Source organism: Scyliorhinus torazame, chromosome 21 (genome assembly GCF_047496885.1).
Source record: "Scyliorhinus torazame isolate Kashiwa2021f chromosome 21, sScyTor2.1, whole genome shotgun sequence".
NCBI lineage: Eukaryota > Metazoa > Chordata > Chondrichthyes > Carcharhiniformes > Scyliorhinidae > Scyliorhinus > Scyliorhinus torazame.
Genome location: NC_092727.1, coordinates 129,202,465 through 129,216,826, shown reverse-complemented (window position 1 = coordinate 129,216,826; position 14,362 = coordinate 129,202,465). Strand labels below are relative to the sequence as shown.

The 14,362-nt window shown below is 45.9% G+C and overlaps 1 protein-coding gene across 2 annotated transcripts in view; it reads left to right on the top strand.

Annotated features, from left to right (window-relative positions):
* Positions 1-12,223, top strand: part of nfe2l1b (nfe2 like bZIP transcription factor 1b) — a 51,722-nt gene extending 39,499 nt beyond the window's left edge. The window contains exons 3-5 of one of the 2 annotated variants that reach the window (XM_072487568.1): positions 3,432-3,521; positions 4,828-5,004; positions 5,799-12,223. In XM_072487568.1, coding sequence (XP_072343669.1) covers positions 3,432-3,521; positions 4,828-5,004; positions 5,799-7,121 — 1,590 coding nt within the window. In that variant the 3' untranslated portion in view covers positions 7,122-12,223. The remainder of the gene's footprint in view (positions 1-3,431; positions 3,522-4,827; positions 5,005-5,798) is intronic. The other variant, XM_072487569.1, reaches the window with a different exon arrangement.
* Positions 12,224-14,362: the final 2,139 nt, after the last annotated feature.

Sequence of the window (14,362 nt, the reverse complement as noted above, 5' to 3'; positions counted from 1 at the left end):
AAGGTGATATTGCAGGTCAACAGGAGGTATGCGGAGACCCCAGAGGCAGGCTTTTAAGGGAACGACGGAGGCTACAGACAGAGTTTGGCTTGTTAACTACAGGGAGGGCGATAAAGCAGGTGAGGGGGGGGGGGGGGGGGGGGGGGGGGGCGATCTATGAGCATGGGGGAGAAAGGCAGCAGAATAGAATGCTCGCGCAGCAGTTTAGAAAGAGAGAGGCAGCCAGGGAGATTGGGCAAGTAAAGGACTGGGACGGGAACCTTGTTGGAGACTCAGCAGGGGTGAATAAAGCATTCAAGGAGTTTTACAGTCGGCTGTATGGATCGGAACCCCCCAGCTGGGCCGGAGGGGATGAGGCACTTTTTAGGGGGGCTGAATTTCCCGAAAGTCGGGGGCGGGGGGGGAGGGGGGGTGGGCGTTGGGTAGAAGGGCTGGGAGCCCCAGATCGGGTTGAAAGAGATAGCAGGAGGTCTGAAGACCATGCAGTCGGGTAAAACCCCGGGGCCGGATGGTTACCCATTGGAGGCGATTGGGGGAGCTGCCGTTTCGGGTGGTAGGGGGAAACTTTCGGTACCTAGGCATCCAGGTGGCACGGGAATTGGAACGGCTACACAAGTTAAATTTGGCCCGGTTAGTAGACCAAATGAAGGACGATTTTCTGAGGTGGGACGCACTCCCGTTGTCACTGGCTGGGAGGGTGCAGATGGTGAAAATGACGGTCCTCCCGAGATTCCTGTTTGTGTTTCAGTGTCCCCCCATCTTTATTCCACGGCCCTTTTTTAAACGGGTCAATAAGGTAATCACTGGCTTTGTATGGGTAAGACGCCGCGAGTTAAAAAGGGGATGCTGGAGAGCAGCTGGGGGGAGGGCAGGCTGGTGCTGCCGAACTATAGTAATTATTATTGGGCGGCAAATATAGCCATGATCAGGAAGTGGGTGGTGGGGGGGAGGGTCAGTGTGGTTGCGTGTTGAGGCAGCTTCATGCAAGGGCACCAGTTTGGGGACGTTGGTAACTGCGCCTCTGCCGTTCCCGCCGGCATGGTACTCCACAAGCCCCGTGGTGGTGGCGGCCATGAGGGTCTGGGGGCAATGGAGGAGGCATGTGGGAGCAGAGGGAGCATCGGTGTGGTCTCCAATCTGTAATAATCACCGGTTCGCCCCGGGAAGGATGGATGGAGAGTTTCGGAGATGGCAGAGAGCAGGGATTGAGAGGATGGGGGATATGTTTAAAGAGGGGAGCTTTTCTAGCATGAGGGAGCTGGAGGAGAAATTTGAATTAGCGAGGGGAAATGAATTTAGGTACCTGCAGGTGCGGGACTTCCTACGTAGGCAGGCCTCAACCTTCCCGCTCCTACACCAAGGGGGATACAGGACAGGGTAGTTTCTAGAGTGTGGATGGGAGAAGGGAGGGTTTCTGACACTTACAAGGAACTCATGGGGTCAGAGGAGACGCAGACCGAGGAGTTGAAACGCAAGTGGGAAGAGGAGTGAGGAGGAGAGATAGAGGATGGTCTCTGGGTGGACACATTGAGTATAGTCAACACGTCCACAACATGTGCCAGGCTCAGCCTGATACAATTTAAGGTCGTTCACCGGGCCCACACAACAGCGGCCCAGATGAGCAGGTTCTTTGGGGTAGAAGATAGGTGCGCAAGGGTCAGCGAACCATGTCCATATGTTCTGGGCATGCCTGAAGCTTGGGGTATTGTGGCAGGGGTTTGCGAGGTCATGTCCAAGGTGTTAAAAACAAGGGTGGCACCGAGTCCAGAGGTGGCGATTTTCGGAGTGTCGGAAGACCCGGGAATCCAGGAGGAGAAAGAGGCAGATGTTCTAGCCTTTGCTTCCCTGGTAGCCCGGAGACGGATTCTATTAGCCTGGAGGGACTCCAAGCCCCCGAAGTCGGAGACCTGGCTAACTGACATGGCTAGCTTTCTCTGTTTGGAGAAAATCAAGTTCGCCTTGAGAGGGTTCGCCCGGAGGTGGCAACCGTTCGTCGACTTCTTTGCGGAAAATTAACCATCAGCAGAAGGGGGGGGGGGGGCGCTGGGGGTTAGATTAGTTTAGAGGAGGGGGTTAGTAAAGGTGGGATCTGAAAGGGAGGAAGAAGGCTTTTGCACTATGTTTATAAATTCATGTACATTGTTTATTTTGTTGTTGTTGTAAAACCATGAATATCTCAATAAAATGTTTATAAAATAAAACCACAGGATATAAAAAATGATTAGCAACCGTGCTTTTTAAAAGTTGCATAAATGCACAAAACCCATGGTGCCTGCACTCTAGCCTTTAATGTTGGCTATCTACTCGTGTTGACCCTTTCCTAACATACAATGATGTAGCATTTATATAATGTTTTCTCACCTCTGGCAAACCTGTGTTTTTTTTATTTGTTCCTGGGATGTGGGCGTCGCTGGGTCAGCATTTATTGCCCATCCCTGAGGGCAGTTAAGAGTCAACCACATTGCTGTGGGAATGGAGTCACATGTAGGCCAGACCAGGTCAGGGCGGCAGATTTCCTTCCCTAAAGGACATTAGTGAACCAGATGGGTTTTTAACGACAATTCACAATGGTTTCATGATCACTTTTTTTTTTAGATTTTTAATTCCGGATTTTTATTGAATTCAAATTTCACCATCTGCCATGGGGGGATTTGAACCCGGGTCCCCAGAGCATGACTCTGAGTCTCTGGATTACTAGTACAGTGATAATGGGCGGCTCGGTAGCACAGTGGTTAGCACTGTTGCCTCACAGCTCCAGGGCCCCAGGTTCGATTCCCGGCTTGGGTCACTGTCTGTGTGGAGTCTGCACGTTCTCCCCGTGTCTGCCTGGGTTTCCTCCGGGTGCTCCGGTTCCCTCCCACAAGACCCGAAAGACGTGCTGTTAGATAATTTGGACATTCTGAGTTCTCCCTCAGTGTACTTGAACAGGCGCCGGAGTGTGGCGACTAGGGGATTTTCACAGTAACTTCATTGTAGTGTTAATGTAAGCCTACTTGTGACAATAAAGATTATTATTATACTACTACGCCACTGCCTCCCCATTGCGTTGAAATGCAAATATGGCTGCCATTTTGCACACAACAGAAAAAGGCCATTCATTCGCTCAAGAATGAACCAGAAGGACTCTCGGATGTTAGTGTATAAGTATAATATGTATAGGTTGTTGTTATAGGTAATTGTATATTGGACTGTTGAATTGTATTTTTGGAGAGTATTTATTTGGGACAAGGCAGTTGCCATTTAGTTTTGTTTTTTAATTTTGATGTTGTTTATATATTATTTATTTCTTGCTTAAAATTGGCCATTGTTATTTATATTGTTATATTACTGTGTAAAGGATACACAATGTACTGTCATGATTGGCCAAAAATTTTGAATAAAATATATTTATAAAAAAAAAAAAAAAATCAGATCTGATGTTGTTTTGCCAGGTGCCGGAGCTAGTGGAGCAGACGGCACCTTCCTTTGAGGAGTGCTTGAGGCTTCTGGATGAAACGTTTTCTTTTGGCCAGGATTCTGAGGTAAGTGAGTCAGTGAATCATGGCAATGGTATGTCTGGTTTTAACCTAGAACCGTGGGCAATTATACCACAAACACTCCACCCAAGTTAGATGTGAATTTTTATTTTGATTCCTGGCAGTAACTATAAAGCCGCCATCATTGGATCTAGATTGCCTCGTGTAGGTTGTATATGGTTTTGGAAGGAGCAGTCTGTGATGGAGACCAGGAATTAGAGCTTGCAGGTAAGAGCCAGAAACTGGGGCTAGGCATCAAAGGGTTGATTCATGAGGAAAATTTGAAGAAAACCTTGGATTGTTCATCGACACTAGAAGGTGGGTGGGTTTTCAGGTCCCTGTAAACAGTAAGGGAAAGGTAAATCCAGAATAGTGCTTTGAACTAAACCATGGTGGTCATTCAGGGTGAATTCTGGGATTGGGAGGTGTGGGTGTGGATAATAGGGTCAGAGTCACGGGTTAAAATAGAAGGGATGAGGAAGCGGGCATCAGGAAGTTTGTCAGTGTGATGAACTCACAACCAATTTCCACTCAAGATACTTGAGGCAAAAAGCCCTGGAATTGTTTAAATGATCAAAGTTTGGAATAGCTCAGGTCATCCTTGTTCAATGTTAGCAAGTGGCTATCAACTATTTAACTAGATTCTGCAGATTAGCCTTGTAGCTCTATCACGATATATATATTCCAGTGTGTGTGTGTTCACAAATTTTAGTTGGGTCCATTGACGTACTTCATCTTATAAAAAAAACAAATTCCAATTAAGGGATAATTTAGCGTAGCCAATCCACCTACCGTGCACATCTTTGTGTTGGGGTGAGTCCCACGCGGATGCGGAGAAAATGTGCCACCTCCACACAGGCAGAGACCTGGGGCGGGGATCGAACCCGGGTCCTCGATGCTGTGAGGCAGCAGTGCTAACCACTGCCAGCGTGCCGCCCGTGACGTGCTTCATCTAATTGGGCACTGCGACTCTGCTTCTCTTAGCTGAGTTATCACAGAGAGTAATCATTGTATAATCATGTAAATTTTATCAAGCAAGACATAGCTTTAATCCTTACATTATACTCTGTGGTCACCCAGCTAAAGATAGGTGTCTGTGCAATGTAACCTAACACTAAGCTGACTGTGACTGTAAATCTCAGTTGTGAGGTGCAGCCACTCGCTGCCATGCTGAATGTAGCAAATCATTTAGCAATCCAGCACCTCCATTGAGGCAAGCGTCACACTCTGTGCACACTTGTTGTATAGGAACAACCTGAGATATGTTGATGGGGCACGGCAAAAGACTGAATTTCATGTCTTCTGTTATCAGTTTCCAACAGCAATATCCTCAGTGCTGAATGAGGCTTCAGACAATGCTCTGCCCAGCACCAGCGACAGTCTGACTGCAGGCTCACAGATGACCCTTCTTCCTCCTCTCTTGAGGCCAGAGACTTCTTTAGACTTAGAACAACAGTGGCAGGACCTCCTGTCCCTCATGGAGCTACAGGTGAGCATGTTCTGAACTGTGCGCATGGTTTCTTTTGCTCTGCGTCAATGTGTGCAGGTATAGATGCTTTGGTTGGTGTTGAGGAGGGGGTTTCACAATTAACATTCCCGTTTGATGCAAAAATCTTGAGGTATAATTCAACCCTAAAGCAGTGTTTGACATTAATTGTCCATGGCTTTGCGGATAAAATATGCTGCTGAGTGAAGCATAGCCAGGAATGTATGATTGCAATGTCTGAATGGCTGATGCATTAGCCATACTGCTCTCTGCTCCTTGGACTAGGGAGTTTCTGCTTTCCAGAAATATGTGGATATAGTGCATATGTGGGCGAGGTGTGCGTCAAGTGAGGCCAGGTTGGACCTAAAGTGAGTCAAATAGCCTGTCATCATTCACTGTCTCAGTGTGTACAGAGGGGATGGTCATTTGACAAGGTAACAGAGGGCACCCAAATTCTTATGGAACCATGCTAAAACGTTAGGCTAGTTAGACTTGCATTGGGTCTAACTGTTGCACCCAATGCAATATGGTTTGGTAGGACCTGTTCATTGGGGGGGCTGTTGAGCTAAAATTGAATGCTTCCTCCTCAAGGATTGAGGGAAGCAAACTGAAAGAAGTGTCCAGGTTCATTCTTCTCCGTTCTCTGGCTTGTATCAACTGTTTCGCAGTGGCCTATCAGCTATTGAGCATGGATGATAGGGGCATGATAACAGATTGCCATGGTTGTGCTCCTCAGCAGTGTAAGCAGTAGAAATAATTGTAGCCAACTTTTTAAATCATATTTTGATCATTTACAGGATATGGAAGTGACCAACAGTGTAACGTCATCATACAATAATGACTCTGGGAATGGCAGCGCTGACGTGCCCACAAACTACAACCAAACTCCAGTCACAGCCATCAATCAAGATGTAAGTCTCCATGATGCCACCTTGCCTCTATGTGGTCAGGACTTCCCATCCTTCTTTAATCCAAACTTGGAGAACCCTTCTGTGGAGAGCTGTCCCAGACTCCAACGACTGGCATCCACCAATTCCACCAACTTTGATGCCACCTTTGGCTCCACCAACTTTACAGGGATGCTTTTCCCCCCTCCGATTAATGGAACCAGCAATGAGACTTCTGGCTCCAGCTTGCCTGACCCTCTATCTAGCCTGCTGGATGAGGCGATGTTTGACGAGATCAGCTTGATGGATTTGGCCATGGAAGAAGGTTTTGGTCCAATGTTGGCCACCCAGATTGAGGAAGAGCTGGACTCTGATTCTGGCCTTTCTCTTGATTCAAGCCACAGTCCTGTTTCTCCGAGCAGCTCTGAATCCTCCTCCTCCTCCTCCTCTTCCTCGTTCTACCAGGAAGGGGCAGTTGGCTATAGCACCGATTCGGAAACTGCGGACTCTGAAGAGCCCGAGAGAGAGGGTGCAGTGGGAGGCTATCAGCCAGAGTACAGCAAATTCTGTCGAATGAGTTACCAGAATCCCAGTTATTTCCACTCGTTGCCTTACTTGGATCAAGTCAACCACAACCATACTTATAACCTGCCCCCTGGTGCTTCTGACTCCAATCAACAGTACTACCCCAGTCCTGGAAAGAAAGCAGTAATAAAGGAAACCCATTCCAGTCGCATGGATATACACCTGGGCCGTGATGAGCGCAGGGCCAGGGTACTTAAGATCCCACTTTCCAATGACAAGATCATCAACTCGCCTGTCGACGAGTTTAATGAGCTCCTGTCCAAGTATCAGCTCACTGATGCCCAGCTGACCCTCATCCGTGACATCAGGCGGCGTGGGAAGAACAAACTGGCGGCCCAGAACTGTCGTAAGAGGAAGCTAGACACCATTCTTAACCTGGACCATGATGTGGATCACCTGAAGAAACAGAAGGCCAGGTTGCTAAAGGAGAAAGTGGAGTTTGTCAAGTCCTTGCGCCAGATGAAGCAGAAATTGCAGGAGCTTTACCAACAGGTCTTTGACCGTCTGAGGGACGAGGAGGGAAGGCCTTACTGCCCGAGCCAATACTCTCTCCAGTACACAAACGATGGCAGTGTACTGGTCATGCCTCGGGCTTTAATCTCTCAGCAAGGAAAACCTGATAAGAAGAAGAACAACAAGAAGAAGTGAAATCCACGGTCAGCCCTGGTGTATGGCTTTGAACTGAACTAGAGAAAGGGACTCAGCGAGAGGCAGTGCCTCAGAAAGCTGCCACTGACTTTTACAAATAGTTAACTGACAATTCGCACCTTCTCGTATTTGAAAATATCTCGCAAATCTGACAGCTGCAGGTCAGTTAGGATGGAAGAGTATCCCAGGAGGGTCGGTGACAGAGCTTTATGTATTGAGTTGGTAATTTGCTTTTGACCACAGCCTGAGAATGAGCAAGTGACTTTGCACCCCTGTTGTGTCCCTTGGGAAGAATAGGTGTGTGCCGCTTGTGTGTGTCTGCTTGGAGGGAGGGGTTGAAGAACTTGGGATTTAGCAGCTGAGAAGTTTGTTCTCTCTCTCTGATTGAGACACCTCGGCTGTGGGTAACTACTCAGCAAAACAAATGAGGATTAAAAATAATTCCCACTGCTCCACAGTTTACAGACACAAACCTGACGCTATGCGTCCAGTTGTTACTTGAATATTTCCATTTTTAATCGAAGGACTTGATGTGTGAACTAAGGGGGTTTTGTTCACAGGCAATTTTTTTATTTAAAAGTTTTAACTTCTAAATAAAGTAGCTGGATATGCTGAAATCTAAATGGTAACAGTTATTGATACAGATGATTTGGATACAATACAGTTGTATCGTAGACACTGTGCTGCTATGAGAATATCGGGCCTGCCATTCTGAGTATGACCTTGCTCCACAGGGATTAATTTTTGCCAGTGCTATATCTCTAGCATGTTTTTAAGAGGCGATTCATTTTGAGTCCTTGCCGCAATGGCACTATTTATTAAGTGCAAATGTCAAGCCTTGCACATTTAGTTTTATTTCTGTTATATAGCCTGGGACTAAGGTGTGCTTTAATTTTCAATCATTGCCTTGCACTCCCCACAAACGCTGGGGCAGCTGAGCAGAAATGCCTGTTTAACACCTTTCACTTGGTCAAGAGGCTGTTTCAGAACACTTAATTGAGGTGGGGGCCTAGATGATTGTTACCATACTTGCCCCACCATCTGGGCTTCCCTTCCACGACCCCTCAGTTTACCCTGTCTGAGACAGGATAACTAACCATTGGAACTTGAGACCTAAAGCTGCTGAATGCTTGCTAATGCATGGTGCTGCTAAGGTACAGGTTATTTAACTTATCAAAGAACAAGACAGGAATACTGTGAACAGAAGACCATGTGGCCACTGGAATTACAATGTGTGATGTATTAAGAAAGATGGATTTATTTGTTGTCACCTTCCTCCTTTAGCGTTCTTCCCAACACCTGGTATTTTCTGGTGGTGAAGGGTGTTGTGTGGAAAGGGGGAAGGAAGAGTGTTAGCTGAGGGTGGGTTGGGGTAAGAGAGCCTGTTCCTAGGCTTTTCTCAATGACACTATAAAGCGGTGATGGCAAGGAGCATTATGGGCCGTCCTTCACTTTCCCCGAGATAGATGCAGCTGAAATCTGGAGATGTTTGTGTTGAGGGGGGCTGTATTCCCTCTTTCCTTTACTCAGTGTGCAGTGAGTTAGTGGGGAGATAGTAGCTATCTTGAGATCCCAATTTTTGTGCCCCAAATGTGTTGACGTTATTAACCTTCAGTGCACCTCTCCCTTTTATGGATTCGAAGTGCAGCAGTTAACATGCTGTCAGACCACTGTTTGGTGTGTGCTTGTAAGTCCTGGCGTTGCCAGATTTCCGTGTATGCTTGGCTCATATGCATTCTTGGCATGGTTCCTTGCCTCTGCTGCAGCCAGGTCGTCACCACATGGGGATCAACAAGTGTGAAGCAGCCCTCAGATTCCTTGACCCATTCATTATTTAAGATACGGATTGTTTTTGAAATGTGCTATACTGGGATTAGAGTGGGTGTGGGATTTCTAGACTAATTAGCTCTAGTGCAGCAATCAGTTTCTTCACATTTTACAAACTTGCAAAGGAAAATCGATAGCAATGAATGCTTGGTCAGTTTTATTTGTCCTTCCTGATTTTACGTCCTGGCAGTTGTAGCCTGATCTGTCTGAATACTAATCCATTCGGGTTAGAAAACTCCGTTGTTTTAACGGAGAACAAAATAAAATTTAGAGTACCCAATTCATTTTTCTAATTAAGGGGCAATTTAGCGTGGCCAATCCACCTGCCCTGCACATCTTTGGGTTGTGGGGGCAAAACCCACACAAACACTGGGAGAATGTGTAAACTCCACACAGACAGTGACCCAGAGCCGGGATCGAACCTGGGACCTCGGCGCTGTGAGACTGCAGTGCTACCACTGCGTCACCGTGCTGCCCTGGTTTAATATCTCTAATGGAGGAGGCACCCTGCACAAACAGAAGTGTCCAGACAACTTCCAGGCTCATCACAGACCAAGCAATCTGAATGCAGTTCAGTCCAGTTATTACTCAAATAATGCAAGAATTGTTGCTTTGCAGAATGAAAACCTTTTTATACTTTTGATCATAAACTGTGTGATATCAAACTAACTAGCTCAGGGCAGTAACATGATGTGATCTAAAGAATGCAGAAAACAAAAGCTTGGTTTCCAAATTGAAATGTTCCCTGTTGGTAATCTCCACAGTTTCCTGATTGGGAAAACAAATGAGGTAATATGGAGGAGAGGCTAATTTAGAATGAAAGGATGTTGTGTCCGGCACGATGTGTACACTTGTGCAAGGGTTTGGTGGGATGTTCTCTGGTTCTGGTTGCATGGCAGAGCTGAATCCTCCCACCCCACACCTCTGAAGTTGACCTGTTCTGGTGTTGATGTTGAATGAACCCTGCATTCTGTGACCATTCTGATCGACTGTGGATAGTATGGAGATTTTTTAAGAACTGGCTTTTGGCTGCTGCTCATGTTATTCATACTCCAGATAAAGAGGCTAAAGCTCAGTGTACACTGGCTGTTGATGCACCCACGCTCCAGTATTGACTACGAGCCATTATATAGTCTCACTGGCCTTGCCACTACTGCATGGCACATTCGGTTGTGATGCAATAATCAACCGAGACACTCTGCCATTTTCAGGTATCTGAGGTTCTGGATGTCAAGTTCAGCTCCTCCCACTTTGCCAAGACTAACAGGTAACTAGTAAGAAAAGAGACTTGTAACAGACAAGTTAACAGAAATGTCATCAGCCTCCAGTTTATTCTCCTTTAATCAGTTTCCAGTGGATGTCAAGAAATTATGGCTAGGCTTGGGTCAGGTGTCGCTGCAGTTTTCCATTGTCTTGTGTTATCTTACTCCATGTTAAGTGTAGCATTTCCAAGATGCTTAACTTTCCCTTCATTAGTGTGTCTGTGTACAAAGATAACAAGTGAATAGATTTGAAGTCATAACCAACATTATCGATTTATCTACAGGGAACCGTCTCACTTGTGTAAATTTGCATTTTTAATTGTACAGCTAATTTCAAGTGAGTTCTTGCATTGTTGACGAAGATGCTTGCACCGAGTGCTCAGTCTTTCAGCTCCCACTTCTGATCCTGGTGGTCAGAATGTGATTCAAGCCAGGGGTAGAATAGTGTGATAATCCTGAGCTGCTTCTAGTGTGGCAGGGGGTGTTTTGCAAATGTAAATACTGTGTTGCAGTTTAAAGAAAGCAGTTGAACAGTCCATTACAGGGACCTTTTTAATCAAACTTGGGCTCCCTCTGCTGCTGCTATTTTAAATTTGACGCGACTGCATTTTTGCTCGCCCGAAGGCAGATTTATGTTTGCAGTCAGCAAACTAATTGAGGGTACCTATTTGGTTCTTCCAGACAGTCAGAATCTATTTCCCCTGACTGCGCTGATCTAATCACTGAGCTGGACCATGTCAAGCAGAAATTGGCAATGCAATCCTAGGCTGGAATTCTGCTTTCCCAAATCCTCCTGCCTGATGCATTGCACAACTTTCACTGCTACCAGGCTGGTGTAAGACACGAGTGAGGAGCACAGGTTAAAATCCCTGCTGCAATTTATGGACTTACATAGAACATGCAGCATAGAAACTGGTTCATGCACTGTTTCATGTCACAATGTCATATCCTTCAATTTCTTTCTCCTGTGTGTTTATCTAGCTTCCCCTTAAAGGCATCTTGTTAGTAAGACAAGTCACAAAACTCATGAACTTTAATAAAAACTTAAATGAAGATATGTTTTTTTTAATAAGACTTCCTTGTGTTGTGGCTGTTCAGTGTTGAGGTGGGTGAGTTTATTTTGGGACAAAGTTTGCATTGAGTTAACTGTTTCTAGCTCTTTCTAGTGGAAGAGTATAGGTGGTGGGCAGGCAAATCTTCAGCGAATCCTACAAACAGAAAAAGGCTTCACAAGGCTCACAATTGTAAGAGTGAACAGGTCCAGTACCTGGGAGATGGAGACAAGCCGACAACCATGTTACTGCATTCGATCTGCCTGCCTACTGGCCTGTGTGCCAACCTTTATTGTCCCTGTACCAGGAGCAGATTTCAAACTCTTTAGATATGTTCTGACTCGCCTCACTTCAAAATGAAACAATCAAGGTTCTGAACACCAAATTGTATGCTGTGAGCTCCTAATCTGGTCAGGTCCGTGCAACACTGTCTGTTGGATTAGGATATTCGCTCATCATACAATTGCAAGGTTCCGTGCTCAGGAACAACATTGGTCCACTATTGTTCCCAGGTGTTGATTGCCGAGGGGCAGGCTGTTTGTAGAAACTGAAATCATGGTTAAAGCTGACTCCTGACTCTGCATTTCTGGTTAGTTCTAATGGCACTTACTCAATAACATTTTCTTCAAAGAGGTTACTGAAGAGCCTTGTTCTCCCAGCTGTGTGAGATGGTTTCCCTCACCTATGTATACTTCTACAGGCCACTGCAGAATAACCAGTAATATCACCTGTTTTTTTGTACTTGAAGTTATGGATGATGGAGTCTTTCCTATTTTATTGTTTTAGTTTCCTGTCAGATTTGTGCAGATATCTAATGTTGCCTGTAACAAATGTCTTGAGTTTTTTTTCTTGGCTTGGCAGGGAATCTTGCTCTCAAATCTGTATATTTTTCTTTACGTGGAAACTTGCAGCAAACCAGGATTGTTTGGGGAGGGAAATTCAATAAATTAGTTCTATTTTCCACATGTTTTCCAGGCTAATTATTTCATTTTACTGGATGTTGCTGTTTAATTCTCTTTCCCTCTTGCTCTGAACATAATGTTCACCTCTGCCTCGGGGTAGAAAAATGTAAACCCTGGATGGGGGATGTTGGGAGTTTGTCCACCCGGACATGATCAAAATCAGACATGTGCATGTTGGGAAATGAAGTGATCAATCCTTCTACAAAATTGGGAGGGGAGAGCAGTCCAGCATTCTATTTGAGCAACAGAATGTCATCAATATTCTGACCAAATCATACATAACATCTCCGAGACACCTGTTACCTTCCCTGGGTATGTCCTGTCCCACCAGAGAGGACTGCTTGCATTGCACTGCAGAAAGCTGGCCAGGACTTGGATGGGCTGAACGCCATCTATGCTGTACAGACGATGGGCTGAAGCTCTCTACGCTGTCCAGTGAGAGGTAACAGTAAATGTAAGAGATGGATCAATTCAGAACAGAATTCACAATTACACGTGCTGGAATGCAACTAATCTAATATAACAAAGAGAAAGACTGGTGTCTATAGCCTCTTGTGACTGAGTCAGAACATCGACATCTTACACCAGTATTTTATTGGCTGCGAGTGCTGTTTGTAGGAAACACATAAACAACAATGAAGTAACTTGACAAGGTGTAATCATAGAATCCTGAGAGTGCAGCAGGAGGCCATTCAGCCCATCGAGTCTTTACCAACCCTCTGAAAGAACACCCTACCTAGGCCCACTTCCCCCACCCAACCTTTGGACACAAAGGGACAATTTAGTGTGGCCAAACTCCCAACCTGCACATCTTTGGACTGTGAGAGGAAACCAGAGCACCCGGACGCAACCCACGCAGGCATGGGGAGGATATGCAAAAGGAGGACAGTCGCCCAAGGTCGGAATTGAACCCAGGTGCCTGGCACTGAGGCAGCAGTGCTAGTGTGTTTGAAGGGAAAAATAAACTATGGCCAGAATACTGATAACCCAGAATCAGGATGGCAGCCGATGACGGTGTGCCTCCAGGGTCGGTGCTGGGACCACAACTTTTCACAATATACATTTGGGAGAAGGAACTGAAGGCCCTGTTGCTAAGTTGCAGATGATACAACAATCTGTAGAGGGACAGGTAGTATTGAGGAAGTAAGGGGGCTGCAGAAGAATTTGGACAGGCTCGGAGAGTGGGCAATGAAGTGGCAAATGAAAAGTATGAGGTTATGCACTTTGGAAGGAGGAATTTAGCATTGACTATTTTCTAAATGGGGAAATGCTTCAGAAAGCAGAAGCACAAAGGGACTTGGGAGTCCTTGTTCACGATTCTCTAAGGTTAACATGCAGGTTCAGTTGGCAGTTAAGGCAAATGCAATGTTAGCATTCATGTTGAGAGGGCTAGAATACAAGAGCAGGGATGTACTTCTGAGACTAAAAGGCTCTGGTCATACCCCATTTGGAGTATTGTGAGCAGTTTTGGGCCCCGTATCTAAAGAAGGATGTGCTGGCCTTGGAAAGGGTCCAGAGGAGGTTCACAAGAATGAGGAATGAAGAACTTGTCGTATGAGGAACGGTTGAGGACTCTGGGTCTGTACTCGTTGGAGTTTAGAAGGATGAGGGGGGATCTTCCTGAAACTTACAGGATTCTGCAAGGCCTGGATAGAGAGTGGACGTGGAGAGGATGTTTCCATTTCTAGGAAAAACTAGAAGCAGAGGACACCATCTCAGACGGGATTTAAAACGATCCTTTAAAACAGATGAGGAGGAATTTTTAGCCAGAGGGTGGTGAATCTGTGGAACTCTTTGCTGCAGAAGGCTGTGGAGGCCAAATCACCAAGTGTCTTTAATACAGTGATAGATAGGTTCTTGATCAATAAGGGGATCAGGGGTTATCAGAAGGAGGCAGGAGAATGGGGACGAGAAAAATATCAGCCATGATTGATTGGCGGAGCAGACTCGATGGGCCGAGTGGCTTAACTTTGCTTCTATTTCTTATGGTCTTATAATTCTGCTCGATGGGATTCGAACAGGATCACCAGCTGGAATAGTTTCCTTTTGCATCAGATTTTCAAAACCTCAACTGTGTGTTTGCACTACATGGGAAATCTGTGGTTCTATGAGTTTATCACTGCAGACATTTTCTTCCA